The sequence below is a fragment of the Anser cygnoides genome, chromosome 1 (assembly GCF_040182565.1).
Source record: "Anser cygnoides isolate HZ-2024a breed goose chromosome 1, Taihu_goose_T2T_genome, whole genome shotgun sequence".
Classification (NCBI taxonomy): Eukaryota; Metazoa; Chordata; class Aves; order Anseriformes; family Anatidae; genus Anser; species Anser cygnoides.
Window position 1 is genome coordinate 204,244,834 of NC_089873.1, and position 15,161 is coordinate 204,259,994.

Sequence of the window (15,161 nt, forward strand, 5' to 3'; positions counted from 1 at the left end):
CGATCGTGAGACCCCTCTGCCATTAGGGAAATGGGAGGTCACCATTAAAATATTCAGCAGTTCATACAAACTTTGCAGCAAAATGCTATGGCAACATATACAATGACATTGTTACACCAGTCCTGACTCTGTCAATCGTCTTCCTCATTTCCATGCCAAGCGGGGCTTTGGACCGAGGCCTCAGGTAGATACCAGTCCTTCATTTATGTCTCCCTGAGACCTTGCTCTTCTCCAGAGTTAAGCTTTCTCAAAAGAGGATTTTTGGAGTTTTGTCACAGAATCTGCTTGTTGCTCCTAGTATATCCTGCAGAAGTGCTCAGGCAGGTATGTACAGCTTCTGTTAAGACCGTACCGGGTGTGCCAGTTCCGCAGGCTCCACCAAGTGCCATCACTCCATGTTGTGGTCTGTGGCAGTTGACAAGCTCCCTAAAGAGTCTGAGCCTCCCTGGCATGGGTACTTGGCCTTATTAACATACAAAGAACTGTCTGGAGCCCATTCTTCGCAAGAACGCACACCTGGCTGCGGTAACGTTACATTTTCCTCACCACTTTCCTTTATTTGGAACAGTCTCTAGAGGGGTCTACAGCGGGGTAGCTGCAACCACTTGGAAGAAAAAGCGGAAGAGGAGCGAGAAATGCTGCCCAAATGCTGTTTGCACTGCGGTCAGTGTTAGTAAAGCTTCTGACTGACCTCTTTTAAAATGTACTTGTGTTATTACACCTTTGGAGTCACAGTATTCCCCAACACTCTCCTGCAGTCTTTGGCCATCCACCCACCGGCTGCTTAAGAGAGGGAATGAAAACGAAGAGGCTCTAACTCCAGTGGTCACTCTGCTGCCCGTGGTCGTGGGCTAAAAACTCCCCAGAGCTGATGCTCATGCACAGAAAGTGGAAGGGGACGGTGCTCCCTGCACCTATGGCTGGATGATGTGGGAAGCTTCAGCCCAAGTAAAAGTCTTGGACAGCGCTAAGAGAAGTTGCAGCCAGCTTTCCTGCTCCTGGGGCAAGCCCCGGGGCCAGCACCCTGCAGTGACCCTCACAGCCTGGGGACTGCTCTGCCCGAATCTCCAGGGTGCAGGAGTCTCCCAGGGGAGGCAGCTCCCTGACAGGGCAGGCTGCAGCCCCTATTGTGACACGCGATAGGGTGACAGCGGGGCCGTCTGTGACATCACACCACGTCCTGCCCAAAAGCCCTGCGCGCCGCAAGCTGCCCTCACTTGGCTGCGAGGCCTTCAGGAGGCAGTGGCTGGTGCTGCTCTGCTGGGGCTGCCGCTGTGCTCTTGAGGAGCTGCCTTGCAGGAAGGAGCCAAAGGCACTGGGAAGCAGCGTCCCCGAGTGGGACAGCTCGTGGTGACGAGTGGAGGAGGGCCGGAGCGAGATGGAGGCCAGGAGTGCTCCCATCCTGTGCAACGGCCGCCTCATGTGTCCAACACTCATGCACCTCCCGGACGATGGTGAGCCCAACAGGAGGTGCCTGAGGAACAGGCAGCAGCGCAGCCCTCTGGAGCTGCGGTTTCTTGTGGGGAGAGAGACGGAGGGTCTCGGGACATAGACACTGGCCCCACTGGCCACGAGGACTGTGCTGGAGGAGAAGGCTGGCTTGCAGCATGACCTCTCTTTCCCTTGCTTTTCAGGGATTGTGAAAGTTTGGGATGCAGTATCCCACTTCATCCGCAGGCAGTTCGCGTTGAACAAGGTAGGCTGCCCAGGGAAGTGGTTGAGTCACCATCCCTGGAGGTCTTTAAGAGACGTTCAGATGCTGAGCTTAGTGATATGGTTTAGTGAAGGACTTGTTAGTGTTAGGTAAGAGGTGGACTGGGTGATCTTGGAGGTCTCTTCCAACCTAGACGATTCCAGGATTCTGTGATTCTGTGAAGGTGGGCTTTGCAGCCTCGTGCTCCCCTCATACCCTGCTCCTTCCCAGAGCTGCCACCCCACAGAACGCCTCCTCAAGCAGAAGAAACACCCCAGCGCTAGCCTGCAAACTGCAGATGTGCCAGGGGCCCTTGCTGCTCTGGCACTATGCACAAAAGAAGAGCCCAGCTCCAGCAGAAGGACAGGATCCGTACTGCCTGGTGCTTGTGCGTTGCCTGTGGCCAGAGTGGGCAGGCCAGCATGTAGCTAGTGCCGGTACTCAAGGCTTCCCCTACTTTTTGGGAACTCCTTGGGGGGATTTTACTGAGCTGAGGGTTTTGGCTCTGCTCTTACTAGCCCAGCTCCACTTTAGATGGCAAAAAGCAGGGAGCTGGGAAAATCCCAGCCATCGAGGCCATCTCCAGGGCTCTCCAGAATGACACTGTCTGGCACCTTCCCATGAGCAGTGGCCAAGGCATGAGGGCCCATCTTCTTGCTTGGAGAAGCCCCAGAAATACTGATCCGTGTTCCTGATTTCTTGCTTTTCAGGGCGTCAGAATACCTGGGCTGGGTGCCTTCTTTGCTGTTAAACAGGAGCGGCCCGTGGCAGGCTTTAAGCTCCTTGATGTAAAGAAGCCCGTCTTCCAGGTTTCGGAGTACTTTGCCAATGTTCATGGACTGCCATACAAGAAAGAAACTTTTCCTGGTAAGAAGAGAGATGAATGTCAGGGTTCCACGTGCGGGGACTTTGGGCTGCATGCTCAGCTGCTGCTGGGAGGGCGGTGGAGGGGTTACACAGCTCCTCCAGGAGGTCCTGAGAAAGGCCTGAGCTCCTCACAAGCCAAGGCCCACCAACGCCTTGCACATCCCTCCACACACCAGCTCCCAGAAATGTCCCTCCCCATGCTTTTGGCACCATGCTGGCTGCATTGGTGGTTGACTTCTGCTCTTAGCAGTTCGCACAGCTGCAGGTGCAGGCCCGACACTGGGCATCAGCTTCTATGGCATCAGCGATGCACCACGATTGTGCTGCACCAGGCTCTTGGAGCTCTGTGTTTCAGGGATTCTCTTCCTCCAGACGAGCAGTCAGCAAGACAGCTCTGTAGCAGTGCTGGAGGGCCCAGCAGATGCCCAAACGGGACTGCCCTCCTCTGCAGGCCTGTCTTACTTACTTGGCTCCTTGCTTCTTTTCCCTCAGGTGTACCTCCATTTGTTTTCCTGAATTATGCCTGGCTGTCCTTGGACACCGGCATTCCTCGGGACACCGTGCAGCGCTGCATTCAAGAGACCCTGCTCTTTCTCTCCTACACCCTTGCAAAGAAGCAGGGCGTTGATTTCATCTTCAAGGACATTGGCTGTCTGGTCTTCCGCAAGGGCGGAGTCCAAATGCAGTTTTCCTCCGACTTCGTTCACAACCTGAATAGCAACGGCCAGCTGCTGAAATCTCGCCTCAGTGTAAGTTTCTCACTGCACCAGCACAGCCCAGGGTTCCTGGGAAATCCCCCGAGAGGCCGTTGGGAGGGACTTCTCCTTCTGGGTCAGACTCGTCTCCTGATGAGGCACACGAGTCTTGCCCTTGCACAAAGGCAGGCAGTGATTTACCAGGTGCAGGCACTCGCTGGGCAGCTTGTGCTGCTTGTAAGGAGGGGTGAACGCTAAGCACTGCGAGCTCTGCCCGTGGGCAGCTTTCTGCCTGAGCAGCACCGATGCCTTCATTGGCAAGGGCATCCTTTCCTGGCCATGGTCTCACCCAGGACTGTCTCTCCTGCAGAGGACAGGGACAACGGATTTGGCCACATCGGAGAGAAAAAGCATCGTCCCACATCCAGCGTCTGGAGGTGTCATCGTCTTTCCCAGGTGGGCGCGTTGCTTCTGCGGCCCTTGGCTGAGCGTTTCAGCAGCTTTTCAGCCCCTCTCAGGAAGGGCAGCAGTGCCAGGGCTTGCTCCTTGCTCAGGGAGGAGCTGGAGGGAGACTTTCCCAAGCGCTGTTTCCTCCTTCTCTCCACACCGATTCGCGCTTGTTTTGGAAGAGGGGCCGTTCTCTTCATGTACCACGGCCTGGGGGAATGTCTATTCCCTGCCCGGCCCACAGCAAGCCCCTCTCAGATGCTGGCACCAAGACCAGCGCCCTACAGCCCTAGGATATGGTGCCCTGGAGTCACACTGCCTTGGTCTTGCTTCCAGGATTGGGCTCTACATACCTCGTGGAAGAGCCGCAGGGGAGGGGCCTCTTCAAGCACCCAAGGGTTCTGCGTTGGAAAAGAACGGAGACGCAAGGCTGGAGGGAGAGTCTAACAGAACAGGTAACGTGAGAGCGGGCTCTTGGGAGTGACAGCCCCTGGGAGACCTCTCTGCCCTTCCCTTCTGAAGGTCCTCCCGAGGGCAACGTGTACGGAGGCAAGGCTGGAAGGCTGCGCTTTGCACAGGATGAGGCCCCTCCTCTGACCCCAGTTCCCTGCGGCAGTAATTCTGCTGGGCCTTGGGAGGGACCACGATGGCAGGGCAGCCCAGAGCTTCCCGTAGCATTCGACACTGCTTAGGCCTCTTCCGCACTGGCCTCCTTGAGCTCCCGTCCACCGAAAGCCCCGCTGAGGGTTGGATGTGCCCAAAGGGAGAATGTGGGGCTACGATGGCAGCAGAGAGTCCCAGGACTCCCTTCCCCGCCTGTGAAATGCTGGTGGCCAAGGAGACTCCCTTCTAGGTCAACCCACCTGCCAGCTTGCTCTGCCTTTTAGAAGTAGCACCGGATCAGGCAGGGAGGCTCATTCCCTGCCTATTTGCATGGCCACCAAGGAGCAGCTCTGACTAGCCTTCTCTTTTCCTCCTTACAGGGGTGCCTCCTGCTATTAAGAGCCAGCTGCTCACACACCAGAGTCCCTCTCTAAGCAGACTCTCCAGGGCGACAGGGGAGGCAAAGCTGGGCCAGGCTGCTGGGGAAAAAGAGCCTTCTCCCAGGTGAGGCTGGGGGGGAGCCGGGGGAGGCAACTCCTGGGCCCTTCTCCTTGGGTCATCGAGCAGCTTCCCTTGGACACAGGGACTTGGTGAACTCCACAGGGGTCCCGACACATGTCCTGCTGACTGCCCTTTCCTTGCTGGCACCCAGTTGGTAAGCAAAAGCTACAGCAGCAAATCCTCCTCTTGTGTGCTTGCAGGCTGCGTACAACACGCCAGGAGAGCTCCTCAAAGATGGCAGAAGAGGGGAAGGACAAGCGCTCTGCTGCGGCCTGGCCCGAAATTGAAGCCCCTGCCTGTGAGGGTCAACGGAGAGCAGGACAGGTAGCCACTGGATCTGTGTACCCATTGCCGGGTTGTTTCACGGGTTGCCTTCATGGAGATTTGATGTTTCTCTGATCATTGCGTGCCCTTCTCCCCCATAGGAAATATGCTGCCTGTACGGTCAAGAAGTTGAAAGAACTCTGCAGGCATTGCTGGCTGAGGAGCAGCTGAAGAAAGAATGGGAGAGACAGCACGTGTGGGAAAAGTGCAAGGCTCGTGGCGAAAGGAACAGGGGAGAGAGTATCTGGGTATGGCAACTGTTTTCAAGCACTCCAGAAGGAACCTTTCTCTTCTCTCAGGGGGCCACGTGCACACTTTTCCCCTCTTAGCTCTGCCAGGAAGCTTCTCTCAAAGAGAAAAACCTGCCCTTCCTGAGCCTTGTTTTCCATTGTGAAGGACGAGGGCTCCTCCAAAGCCTACTGCAGTGAAAGTGTTCTTGCCCTTAGCTTCAGAGGCCGAGGGCTGAGGCCTTTCACGCTGCCTTTCTGAGAGAAAGAAGGCTGCAGGGAAAGTGCCCTGAGCCTGGGGAAACCCTGCGGGGACGACTGCCCCACTGCCATGTGACAGCTCCCACATTAGCACCTGCATCTAAAACCATTCCTTGTTTCTGCTTCCCCTGTAGCAGAAGACGCAGACAGAAATGCCGAGGCTGCAGGCAGAGAGTGCTTCCTGCACGGCACTTGTGGAACTGAAAACGTCTCTGCAGATGGTACCAGGGGATATGAAACAGCAGCATGTCCTCATCCCTCACCCCCCAGAGAAGAAGGCTGAGACAGCTCCTCTGAGCAAATCAAGCACCAAGTAAGTGTGGGCCAGCTCCAACAAAGGCCAGGAAAAGCTGAGCTGCAGCAGGCAGCCCAAGGAATCCAGCATGCGGGTTGCTCGGCTCTGGGCTTGGGCTCTCCATCCACCAGCTGCTTTGGAGAGGCAATAACCATGGAGAGGCCCTGCCTCCAGCCGTCCCCCTGCAGAGCCAGAGTCCTAAAGCTCCCCTGCCGCTGACAGCCATGCACCCACAGTGGAAGGAGGCTGTGCTCCCTGCTTTTGGGCAGGCACACGTGGGGACCTTCAGAGCCCACCTGAGAGTTTTTTTCTTCTCTGTTGCTGCAGCTGCCTTTCGGTGCGGAGTGTGCGGGTGAGGAAACAGCTGGAGAAGAGCAAGGAGGCCCTGCAAGACAAGACCAAGAGCAGACCTCTGAACATCCCCGGGAATTCTGCAGAGGATCTTCTGATCTGGTAAACCTCTCCTGCAACAGCCTTCTTTCCTGGGCTCAGAAGCACCCTTGCCCTGGCCTTCCGTAGCTGCTTGGCCAAAGGTCTCCAGCCCGGCCTCACACAGCGCCTCAGCCTGGCGCTGCGTAGATTCCCTCTCACTGGCTGGGACACGAGGGGCCTCTGCAGGGCCACACAGACCCTTGGGACTCCTGCATATGCACGCTCCCCAGGACTGGGGCTGAAGGGAGCAGGGAGCGTCACTCAGCTGCCCTCACTGGAAATGAAACTTGAGCCCTTTCTTTTTCTCTCCCTAGCGTTGGTGAGAAAGTCCCTGTGCTTCCGATGCCGAAGATGACACGAGCATCAAGGAAACCAGCGCGGACCCCTCGCAGCTGTGAGCAGCTGTCAGCCCAATAAAGACTGTTGCTTCCTGCTGGAGGGGCCAGCACGGGCTTTGTAGTGTTCTGCTTTCACACAAACACGGAAATGTTGAGGTTGGGAGGTACCTGAAGAGGTCAGCTTGGCCGACCCCCTGCTCAAACAGAGCCACCCAGCACCAGTGTCCAAGGACCATGTCCTGTGCAGATGCCTTTCAAGTATCTCCCCTTGGGGAGGGAGACTCCACAGCCTCTCAGGGAACTTGTGCCAGGACTCGGTCACCCACACGCTACAGGAGTGTTTCCTGAGGTACAGATGGAAGCCGCTGTGTTTCTTTCTGTGCCCATCGCCTCTTGTCCTGTCCTTGGGCTCCACTGAAATGAGCCCGGCTCCATTCCCTTTGCACCCAGCCTCCAGGCATGTTGACATCCACTGATAAGATCCCCCCTGAGCTTTCTCTTCTCCAGGCTAAACAGTCCCAGCTCTCCCAGCCTCTCTTCATAAGAGAGATGCTCTGTTCCCTCAATTACCCACCTCATGATTTTTGTGGGACTGTTAAGCAGTTAAAGAAGAAACGCTTGTGGCCTCCCAGGACAGCCACAAATGCCTCCTAGCTGAGGCTGCTGCTTCACCCTTGCTGAAAGCCGGGTGCTCTTAGTATCCAGCATCAGCACCTGCCTGTGCCTGGAGAGCTGGGAAGAGCTGGGAGCTCTTGATCCTTCCAGGGTGGGACTTCCAAGGTAACAGCTCTCTGGAAACTTCTGTTTGTTCCCAGAAAAAGCCATCAAGCACCTGCCCTCACTCAGCCCAGGATTAGCAGCAAGTCTTCCTTCCCTGTTGGTACTGCTCCCAATGGAGCTTTGAAGTTAAGAGCCCCTTTTTGGAAAAAGAGTTTTCCACGACCTCTTGGGTCTGCACATAGCCAAAAAAAAGCAGAGAGAGAAAGAGAGAGAGAGTTTGAAACTTTGGAGAAAAGAAGAAAAGAAGGGAAGCCAGCAGGGCCAAACCCTATCCCAGGGACTTTAACTCAGCACACCGCAAAACTGAAGGACAGGTCGAATTTTTCGTACAAGAAAGTGAAGAGCTCTCTTTCTCTCCCACGCTCTCACAGTTTTCATTCTCTCCTCCTAAAACTCTCGGGGACTTCGATCACTCATCAGGCAGCCTTGATGCAAGTTGCTGTAAATTCTACTTGGGTCCTCTTGCTGAACTCTTGCTGCTCTTGGCTTAGAGATCCCAATGGACATGGAGATCTACAGGAGTAGATGGGAGCAGGAGGGTTCAGCTCTCTCATCTGCTTGTTGGTCACTTGTGCTCACATTATTAGCACCGTCTTCACTCTGCAGGTGCTCTGCAGGAGTCTTTTTAGACCCGTGTCCGTATCTTGAGGGTTACTTTGACAAAACCTAAACCACACCATCCTGAAGTCTACTGGACCAGGCCCATGTAATCTGCTACGTCACCTAGTGCTGAAAGCATGCGAACGAGTGAGGGTGCCACGGAGATGCCCTCCGTGTTGTGGGGTGTAATGGGTAAAGCCTTGTTTGTTCATTAAATATTGCTGATGGGAAGGTTTTCAACGGTTAACTGCTTATACCCCCAATATCCTGTTGAAGGAAAAAAACAAGTATAGGAATTTCCCGTTAAGTTAACAATTGCAGTAGAAACCAGCTCCAAAACAGGGCAAAATGGCATTCCCCCTCGCATGAGAACACACATATCAGCAGCAAAGTCACGACCCCAACGCAGAGGAAGACGACGATCTTCATCCCCACGACCACCAGAGGACCGACGAAGACCCCCGAGCAACGGGCCTCGCAGTCGTAAGAAGACACCAGGAGGTGCCACTAAACCCGGAACTCCTAGGCTATAAATCGAGACTCTGGCGGGCTTAGGTGCACGCCGTTGGCGGAGCAGGAGACTCCCCGGCCGCCCAGCGCTGTTTTACTTATCGCTGCTTGCTGAATTGCTCAAATAAATAGAAATTCGATCTACCTTACCCACGATGTGTCGGGAATGATTTCTACCAAAACTAATTAATAACATGGGGCTCACACTCGTCCCTCAGGACACCTCACAGAAAACGTGCGACGTGGCCATCAAACACATGGAGACACTGAGGGAGTGCCAGGCGCAAGCTCTATAATAAATACTAATGAAGCATATCTTCTTTCTTATTTCCTTTCAAGATTTAATAAATAAATAAATGGCATTTCTAGCATTTTCTTCCCACACCCAAATGGATCGCCTTGCACGCCCCCTGGGGCACTCTCGAGGTTTGTATGGGACTGAAATGAGAAAGTCTATTTCTCAGTGCTGGGTTGCTCGGCTCGGTGGTGGCCCTACAGGAAAGACGCTGCCTGAGTGTACAGAGAGAGAGAGACAAGCTGCTCCCTGACAGGGCGGCTCCCGACCCATCCTCTGACAGCCCTGGCGGCCATTTTGCACTTCTGGTTTCCCCCCGTGGGGGGAGGCCTTGGGCTGTCCCCAGCACGGCTGTCAGTGATGGTGTGCGGCTTTTAGACCCAAGAGGCCTTTCTTTTCCTTCTAAAAGAAACTTGCTGAAGGAAACGCGCTCTCTGGAGATAGCAGTGCCACTTTTCTCCAAGTTCTGGGGGTTCCATGGTAAGTGACATGGCCTCTCACTTTGTGGGCCCTGTTTTTCGTCATCATTTGTGAGGGGCTTCTGCATCCCCCCCGATCACTGGCTGTGGCCAGGGCTTCCCCCCTGCTCGGGGCCCTGCCGCTGCTTCTGAAACCTTCCTGCAGCCTCTGGCAGCGCCTGCTGGGCGGCAGTTTGTTGGGCTTGTCAGCGTGGGATCAGCGGGCCGTGCTAGCCAGCAGCATGGCAATGGCAGCCTTGTTGCCGTCCCCAGGGCACGGCTGAAGGGGGATATTGTGGATTTGATTTCCAAGGACTGGGAGAATTTGGGACGCAGTATCCCACTTCATCCGCAGGCAGTTCGCACTGAACAAGGTGGGATTTGCAGCCTCATCCTGCCCTCTTACTCTGCTCCTTCCCAGAGCTGCCACCCCACAGAACGCCTCCTCAAGCAGAAGAAACACCTCAGCGGCAGCCTGCAAACTGCAGTTGTGCCAGGGGCCACTTGCTGCTCTGGCACTATGCACAAAAGAAGAGCCCAGCTCCAGCAGAAGGACGGGATCCATTCTGCCTGGTGCTTGTGTGTTGCCTGTGGCCAGAGTGGGCAGGCCAGCATGTAGCTGGTGCCGGTACTCAAGGCTTCCCCTACTTGTTGGGAACTCCTTGGGGGGATTTTACTGAGCTGAGGGTGTTGGCTCTGCTCTTACTAGCCCAGCTCCACTTTAGATGGCAAAAAGCAGGGTGCTGGGAAAATCCCAGCCATCGAGGCCATCTCCAGGGCTCTCCAGAATGACACTGTCTGGCACCTTCCCATGAGCAGTGGCCAAGGCATGAGGGCCCATCTTCTTGCTTGGAGAAGCCCCAGAAATACTGATCCGTGTTCCTGATTTCTTGCTTTTCAAGGTGTCACAATACCTGGGCTGGGTGCCTTCTTTGCTGTTAAACAGGAGTGGCCCATGGCAGGCTTTAAGCTCCTCTATGTAAAGAAGCCCGTCTTCCAGGTTTCGGAGCACTTTGCCAATGTTCATGGACTGCCGTATAAGAAAGAAACTTTTCCTGGTAAGAAAAGAGATGAATGTCAGGGCTCCCACATGCGGGCTGCATGCTCAGCTGCTGCTGGGAGGGCAGTGGAGGGGTTACACAGCTCCTCCAGGAGCTCCTGAGAAAGGCCTCCCAGACATGGAGGCCATCTCCCGGCCTCTCCAGAATGATGACATCTGGCACCTTCCCACAAGCAGTGGCCAAGGCACCAGGGTCCATCTTCTCGCTTGGAGAAGCACCGCGCTGGATTTCCTGCCCCAGAAATACTGAAATACTCTTCCTGCTTTCTTGCTTTTCAGGGTATCAGAGCATCTGGGCTGGGCGCCTTCCGCACTATTAAAAAGGAGCTGCCCATGGGAGGCTTTCAGCTCCTCCATGTAAAGAAGCCCGTCTACCAGGTTGCAGAGAACTTTGCCAGTATTCATGGACTCCCTTACAAGAAAGAAACTTTCCATGTAAGAAGAGAGATGAACGTCAGGGTTCCCACGTGCGGGGACTTCGGGCTGCATGCCCAGTTGCTGCTGCTGAGCAGCCTGACGAGTGGAGGAGAGTCGGAGAGAGATGGAGGCCAGGAGTGCTCCCATCCTGCGCAGCGGCTGCCTGATTTTCCCAACACTCATGCACCTCCCAACACACGTGCACCTCACAGACAATGGTGAGCCTGTCAGGAGGCGCCTGAGGAATAGGCACCCGTGAATACCTCTTAAGCTGCATTTCCTTCTGGGGACAGGGACCAGGGGTCTCAGGACACGGGCACCGGCTCCCTTGGTCACCTGGCTATACTGGAGGTGTGGGCTGGCTTGCAGCTTAATCTCCCTCACCACTGCTTTCGAGGGGCTGGGAAAGTTTGGGATGCAGTATCCCACTCCATCCGACGTCAGTTTGCACTGAATAAGGTGGGCTTTGCAGACTTGTCCTCCCCTCTTACTCTACTCTTTCCCGGAGCTGCCACCCCACAGAACCCCCCCTCAAGCAGCGGAGAAACTGGGAAGCAGCGTCCCTGCGTGGGACAAATCCTGCCTACAAGTGGAGGAGGGCCGGAGAGAGATGGAGGCCAGGTGTGCTCCCATCCGGTGCTGCAGCCGCCTCATGTTCCCAACACTCATGCACTTCCCAGACGACGGTGAGCCCATCAAGAGGTGCCCGAGGAACAGGGGACAGGAGGGAAGGGGACAGGGGGTCCCATGACACAGGCACTGGTCCCCTCAGCTGCCAGGGCTGTGCTGGAGCAGTGGGCTCTCTGGCAGCATGACCTCTCTTTCCCTTGCTTTCCAGGGATTGGGAAAGTTTGGAATGCAAGCCAGTATGTAGCCTGAGCCAGTTCTTAAGGCTTTCCCTAGGTGTTGGGAACCCCCGGGGAATTTGCTGAGCTTTGTGTGAGTGCTTTGGCTCTGCTCTCACTAGCCCAGCTCTTCTTTAGAGGACAAAAAGGACGGAGCTGGAAAACTCCCAGACACCAAGGCCGTCTCCAGGGCTCTCCAGAGTGACAATATCTGGCACCTTCCACGAGCAGTGGCCAAGGCACAAGTACCCATCATCTTGTTTGGAGAAGTCCTGCGCTGGATTTCCCGCCCCAGAAATACGGAAATTCTGTTTCTCCTTTCTTGCTTTTCAGGGTATCAGAGCACCTGGGCTGGGCGCCTTCTCCCTTATCAAACAGGAGCTGTCCATAGGGGGATTTGAGCCCCTCCATGTCACAAAGAGGTGGCATAGAGTCCCAGGACTCCCTTCCCCACCTGTGAAATGCTGGTGGCCAAGGAGACCCCCTTCTAGGTCAACCCACCTGCCAGCTTGCTCTGCCTTTTAGAAGTAGCACCGGATCAGGCAGGGAGGCTCATTCCCTGCCTATTTGCGTGGCCACCAAGGAGCAGCTCTGACTAGCCTTCTCTTTTCCTCCTTACAGGGGTGCCTCCTGCTATTAAGAGCCAGATGCTCACACGCCAGAGGCCCTCTCTGTCCAGACTCTCCAGGGCGACAGGGGAGGCAAAGCTGGGCCAGGCTGCTGGGGAAAAAGAGCCTTCTCCCAGGTGAGGCTGGGGGGGAGCCGGGGGAGGCAACTCCTGGGCCCTTCTCCTTGAGTCATCGAGCAGCTTCCCTTGGACACAGGGACTTGGTGAACTCCACAGGGGTCCCGACACATGTCCCACCGACTGCCCAACAGCTGGGCACCCAGTTGTTGAGCAAAAGCTATAGCAGCAAATCCTCCTCTTGTGTGCTTGCAAGATGCTGGCAGTGCATCAGGTGAGCTCCACAAGGATGGCAGAACAGGGGAAGGGTAGTTACAAGGGCAGTGCTTCTGGAGATTTGACATTTCTCAAACCATTGCACGCCCTACACGCCCTGTAGGAAATATGCTGCCTGTGCCAGCAAGAAGATGAAAGAACTCTGCAGGCATCACTGGCTGAGGAGCAGCTGAAAAAAGAGTGGGAGAAACAGCACATGTGGGAAAAGTGCAAGGCTCGTGGCGAAAGGAATGGGAGAGAGACGGCCATGGTATGACAAGTGCTTTCAAGCACTCCAGAAGGAATCTTTCTCTTCTCTCAGGGGGCCGTGTGCACACTTTTCCCCTCTTAGCTCTGCCAGGCCAAGGGCTGAGGCCTTTCACGCTGCCTTTCTGAGAGAAAGAAGGCTGCAGGGAAAGTGCCCTGAGCCTGGGGAAACCCTGCGGGGACGACTGCCCCACTGCCATGTGACAGCTCCCACATTAGCACCTGCATCTAAAACCGTTCCTTGTTTCTGCTTCCCCTGTAGCAGAAGACGCAGACAGAAATGCCGAGGCTGCAGACAGAGAGTGCTTCCTGCACGGCACTTGTCGACCTGAAAAAGAAGTCTCTGCAGATGGTACCAGCGGATATGAAGCAGCAGCACGTCCTCATCCCTCACCCCCCAGAGAAGAAAGTTGGGGCAGCTCCTCTGAGCAAATCAAGCACCAAATAAGTGTGGGCCCGCTCCCACAAAGGCTGTGAAAAGATGAGCTGCAGCAGGCCACCGGAGGGATCCAGCATGCGGGTTGCTCGGCTCTGGGCTTGGGCTCTCCATCCACCAGCTGCTTTGGAGAGGCAATAACCATGGAGAGGCCCTGCCTCCAGCCGTCCCCCTGCAGACCCAAAGCCCTAAAGCTCCCCTGCCGCTGACAGCCACGCACCCACATCGGAAGGGGGCTGTGCTCCCTTCTCCTGGGACTGGGGGCAGGCGGAGCTGGGGACGTTCAAAGGCCATGTGAGATTCTTGCTCTTTGTTACTACAGCTGCCCTTCAGTGTGGAGTGTGCGGCGTGTTAGGAAACAGCTGGAGAAGAGAAAGGAGGCCCTGCAGGAAGACAAGACCAAGAGCAGAGCTGTGGACATCTCTGGGAAGACTGCGGAAGAGCTCCCGCTCTGGTAATCCTCTGCTGCAACAGCCTTCTTTCTACTAGCAACAGCCCCTTGGGCAATGAGGCCTCTGGGCTCTCACTGGCACACTTCTCCCCGCAGGGAGCAGGGAGTGTCACATCTGCTGTCCTCACTGGAGCGGTAACTTGAACCTTTCCAGAGAATCATAGAGTGTCTTGGGTTGCAATTGATGTTAAAGATCTTCTATTCCCACCACCCCCCGCCATGGGCAGGGATGCCAGCCACTAGAGCAAGTTGCCCAGCGCCTCATCCAACCAGGTCTTGAACACCTCCAGGGATGGGGCATCCACAGCTTCTCTGGGCAACCTGTCCCAGTGCCTCACCACCCTCTGTGTGAAGAATTTTTGTGGCCACCAAGGAGCAGCTCTGACTAGCCTTCTCTTTTCCTCCTTACAGGGGTGCCTCCTGCTATTAAGAGCCAGCTGCTCACACACCAGAGTCCTTCTCTAACCAGACTCTCCAGGGCGAAAGGGGAGGCAAAGCTGGGCCAGGCTGCTGGGGAAAAAGAGCCTTCACCCACGTGAGGCTGGGGGAAAGCCAGAGGAGGCAGCCCCTGAGCTCTTGTCCTTGAGTCAGCGAACAGCTTTCCTTGGACACCAGGTCTCGGTGAACTCCACAATGGTCCTGACACGTCCCACTGACGGCAGTTTCCTGCCTGGGCACCCGGTTGGTGAGCAAAATCTCTTGCCGCAAATCCTCCTCTGTTGTGTTTGCAGGCTGCAGACAATGCTTCAGGAGAGCTCCACAAGGATGGGAGAACAGGGGAAGGGCAAGCGCTCTGCTGCAGCCAGGCCCCAAACTCAAGACCCTGACGGTGAGGGTCAATGGAGAGCAGGACAGGTAGCCCCTGTGGTCCGCCTACCTGGGCTGTTAGAAGAGAAATGCTTCTGGAGATGTTACATATTGACAATTATTCTGCCTTCTTCAGTGCCTTCTTCACTATCGGAGGAGCGGCCCATGGCAGGCTTTGAGCTCCTCCTTGTAAAGAAGCCCATCTTCCAGGTTTCGAGCACTTTGCCAGTATTCATGGACTGCCGTATAAGAAAGAAACTTTTCCTGGTAAGAAGAGAGATGAATGTCAGGGCTCCCACGTGCGGGGACTTTGGGCTGCATGCTCAGCTGCTGCTGGGAGGGCAGTGGAGGGGTTACACAGCTCCTCCAGGAGGTCCTGAGAAAGGCCTGAGCTCCTCACAAGCCAAGGCCCACCAACACCTTGCACGTCCCTCCAGACACGAACTCCTGGAGACATCCCTCCCCATGCTGTTGGCACCCTGATGGCTGCATTGGCGGTTCATTTCTTATCCTGGCAGCGGGCACAGGTGCAGGTGCAGGCCGGCAGCAGGGCATCAGATGCTGTGGCCTCAGCGACACACCATGATTGTAGGCCACCAATCCCTTGGAGGT

General features: G+C 55.6%; 1 protein-coding gene across 1 annotated transcript; it reads left to right on the forward strand.

Annotated features, from left to right (window-relative positions):
- Positions 1–564: 564 nt before the first annotated feature.
- LOC125181809 (coiled-coil domain-containing protein 81-like) lies at positions 565–7,164 on the forward strand. The gene is made up of 12 exons (XM_066989924.1): positions 565–1,454; positions 1,635–1,696; positions 2,404–2,560; positions 3,053–3,309; positions 3,626–3,711; positions 4,039–4,157; positions 4,686–4,809; positions 5,007–5,130; positions 5,232–5,378; positions 5,753–5,931; positions 6,241–6,366; positions 6,660–7,164. Exons 1-12 carry the CDS (start codon positions 1,379–1,381, stop codon positions 6,760–6,762), a joined length of 1,560 nt encoding a protein of 519 aa, XP_066846025.1. The 5' UTR covers positions 565–1,378; the 3' UTR covers positions 6,763–7,164.
- Positions 7,165–15,161: the final 7,997 nt, after the last annotated feature.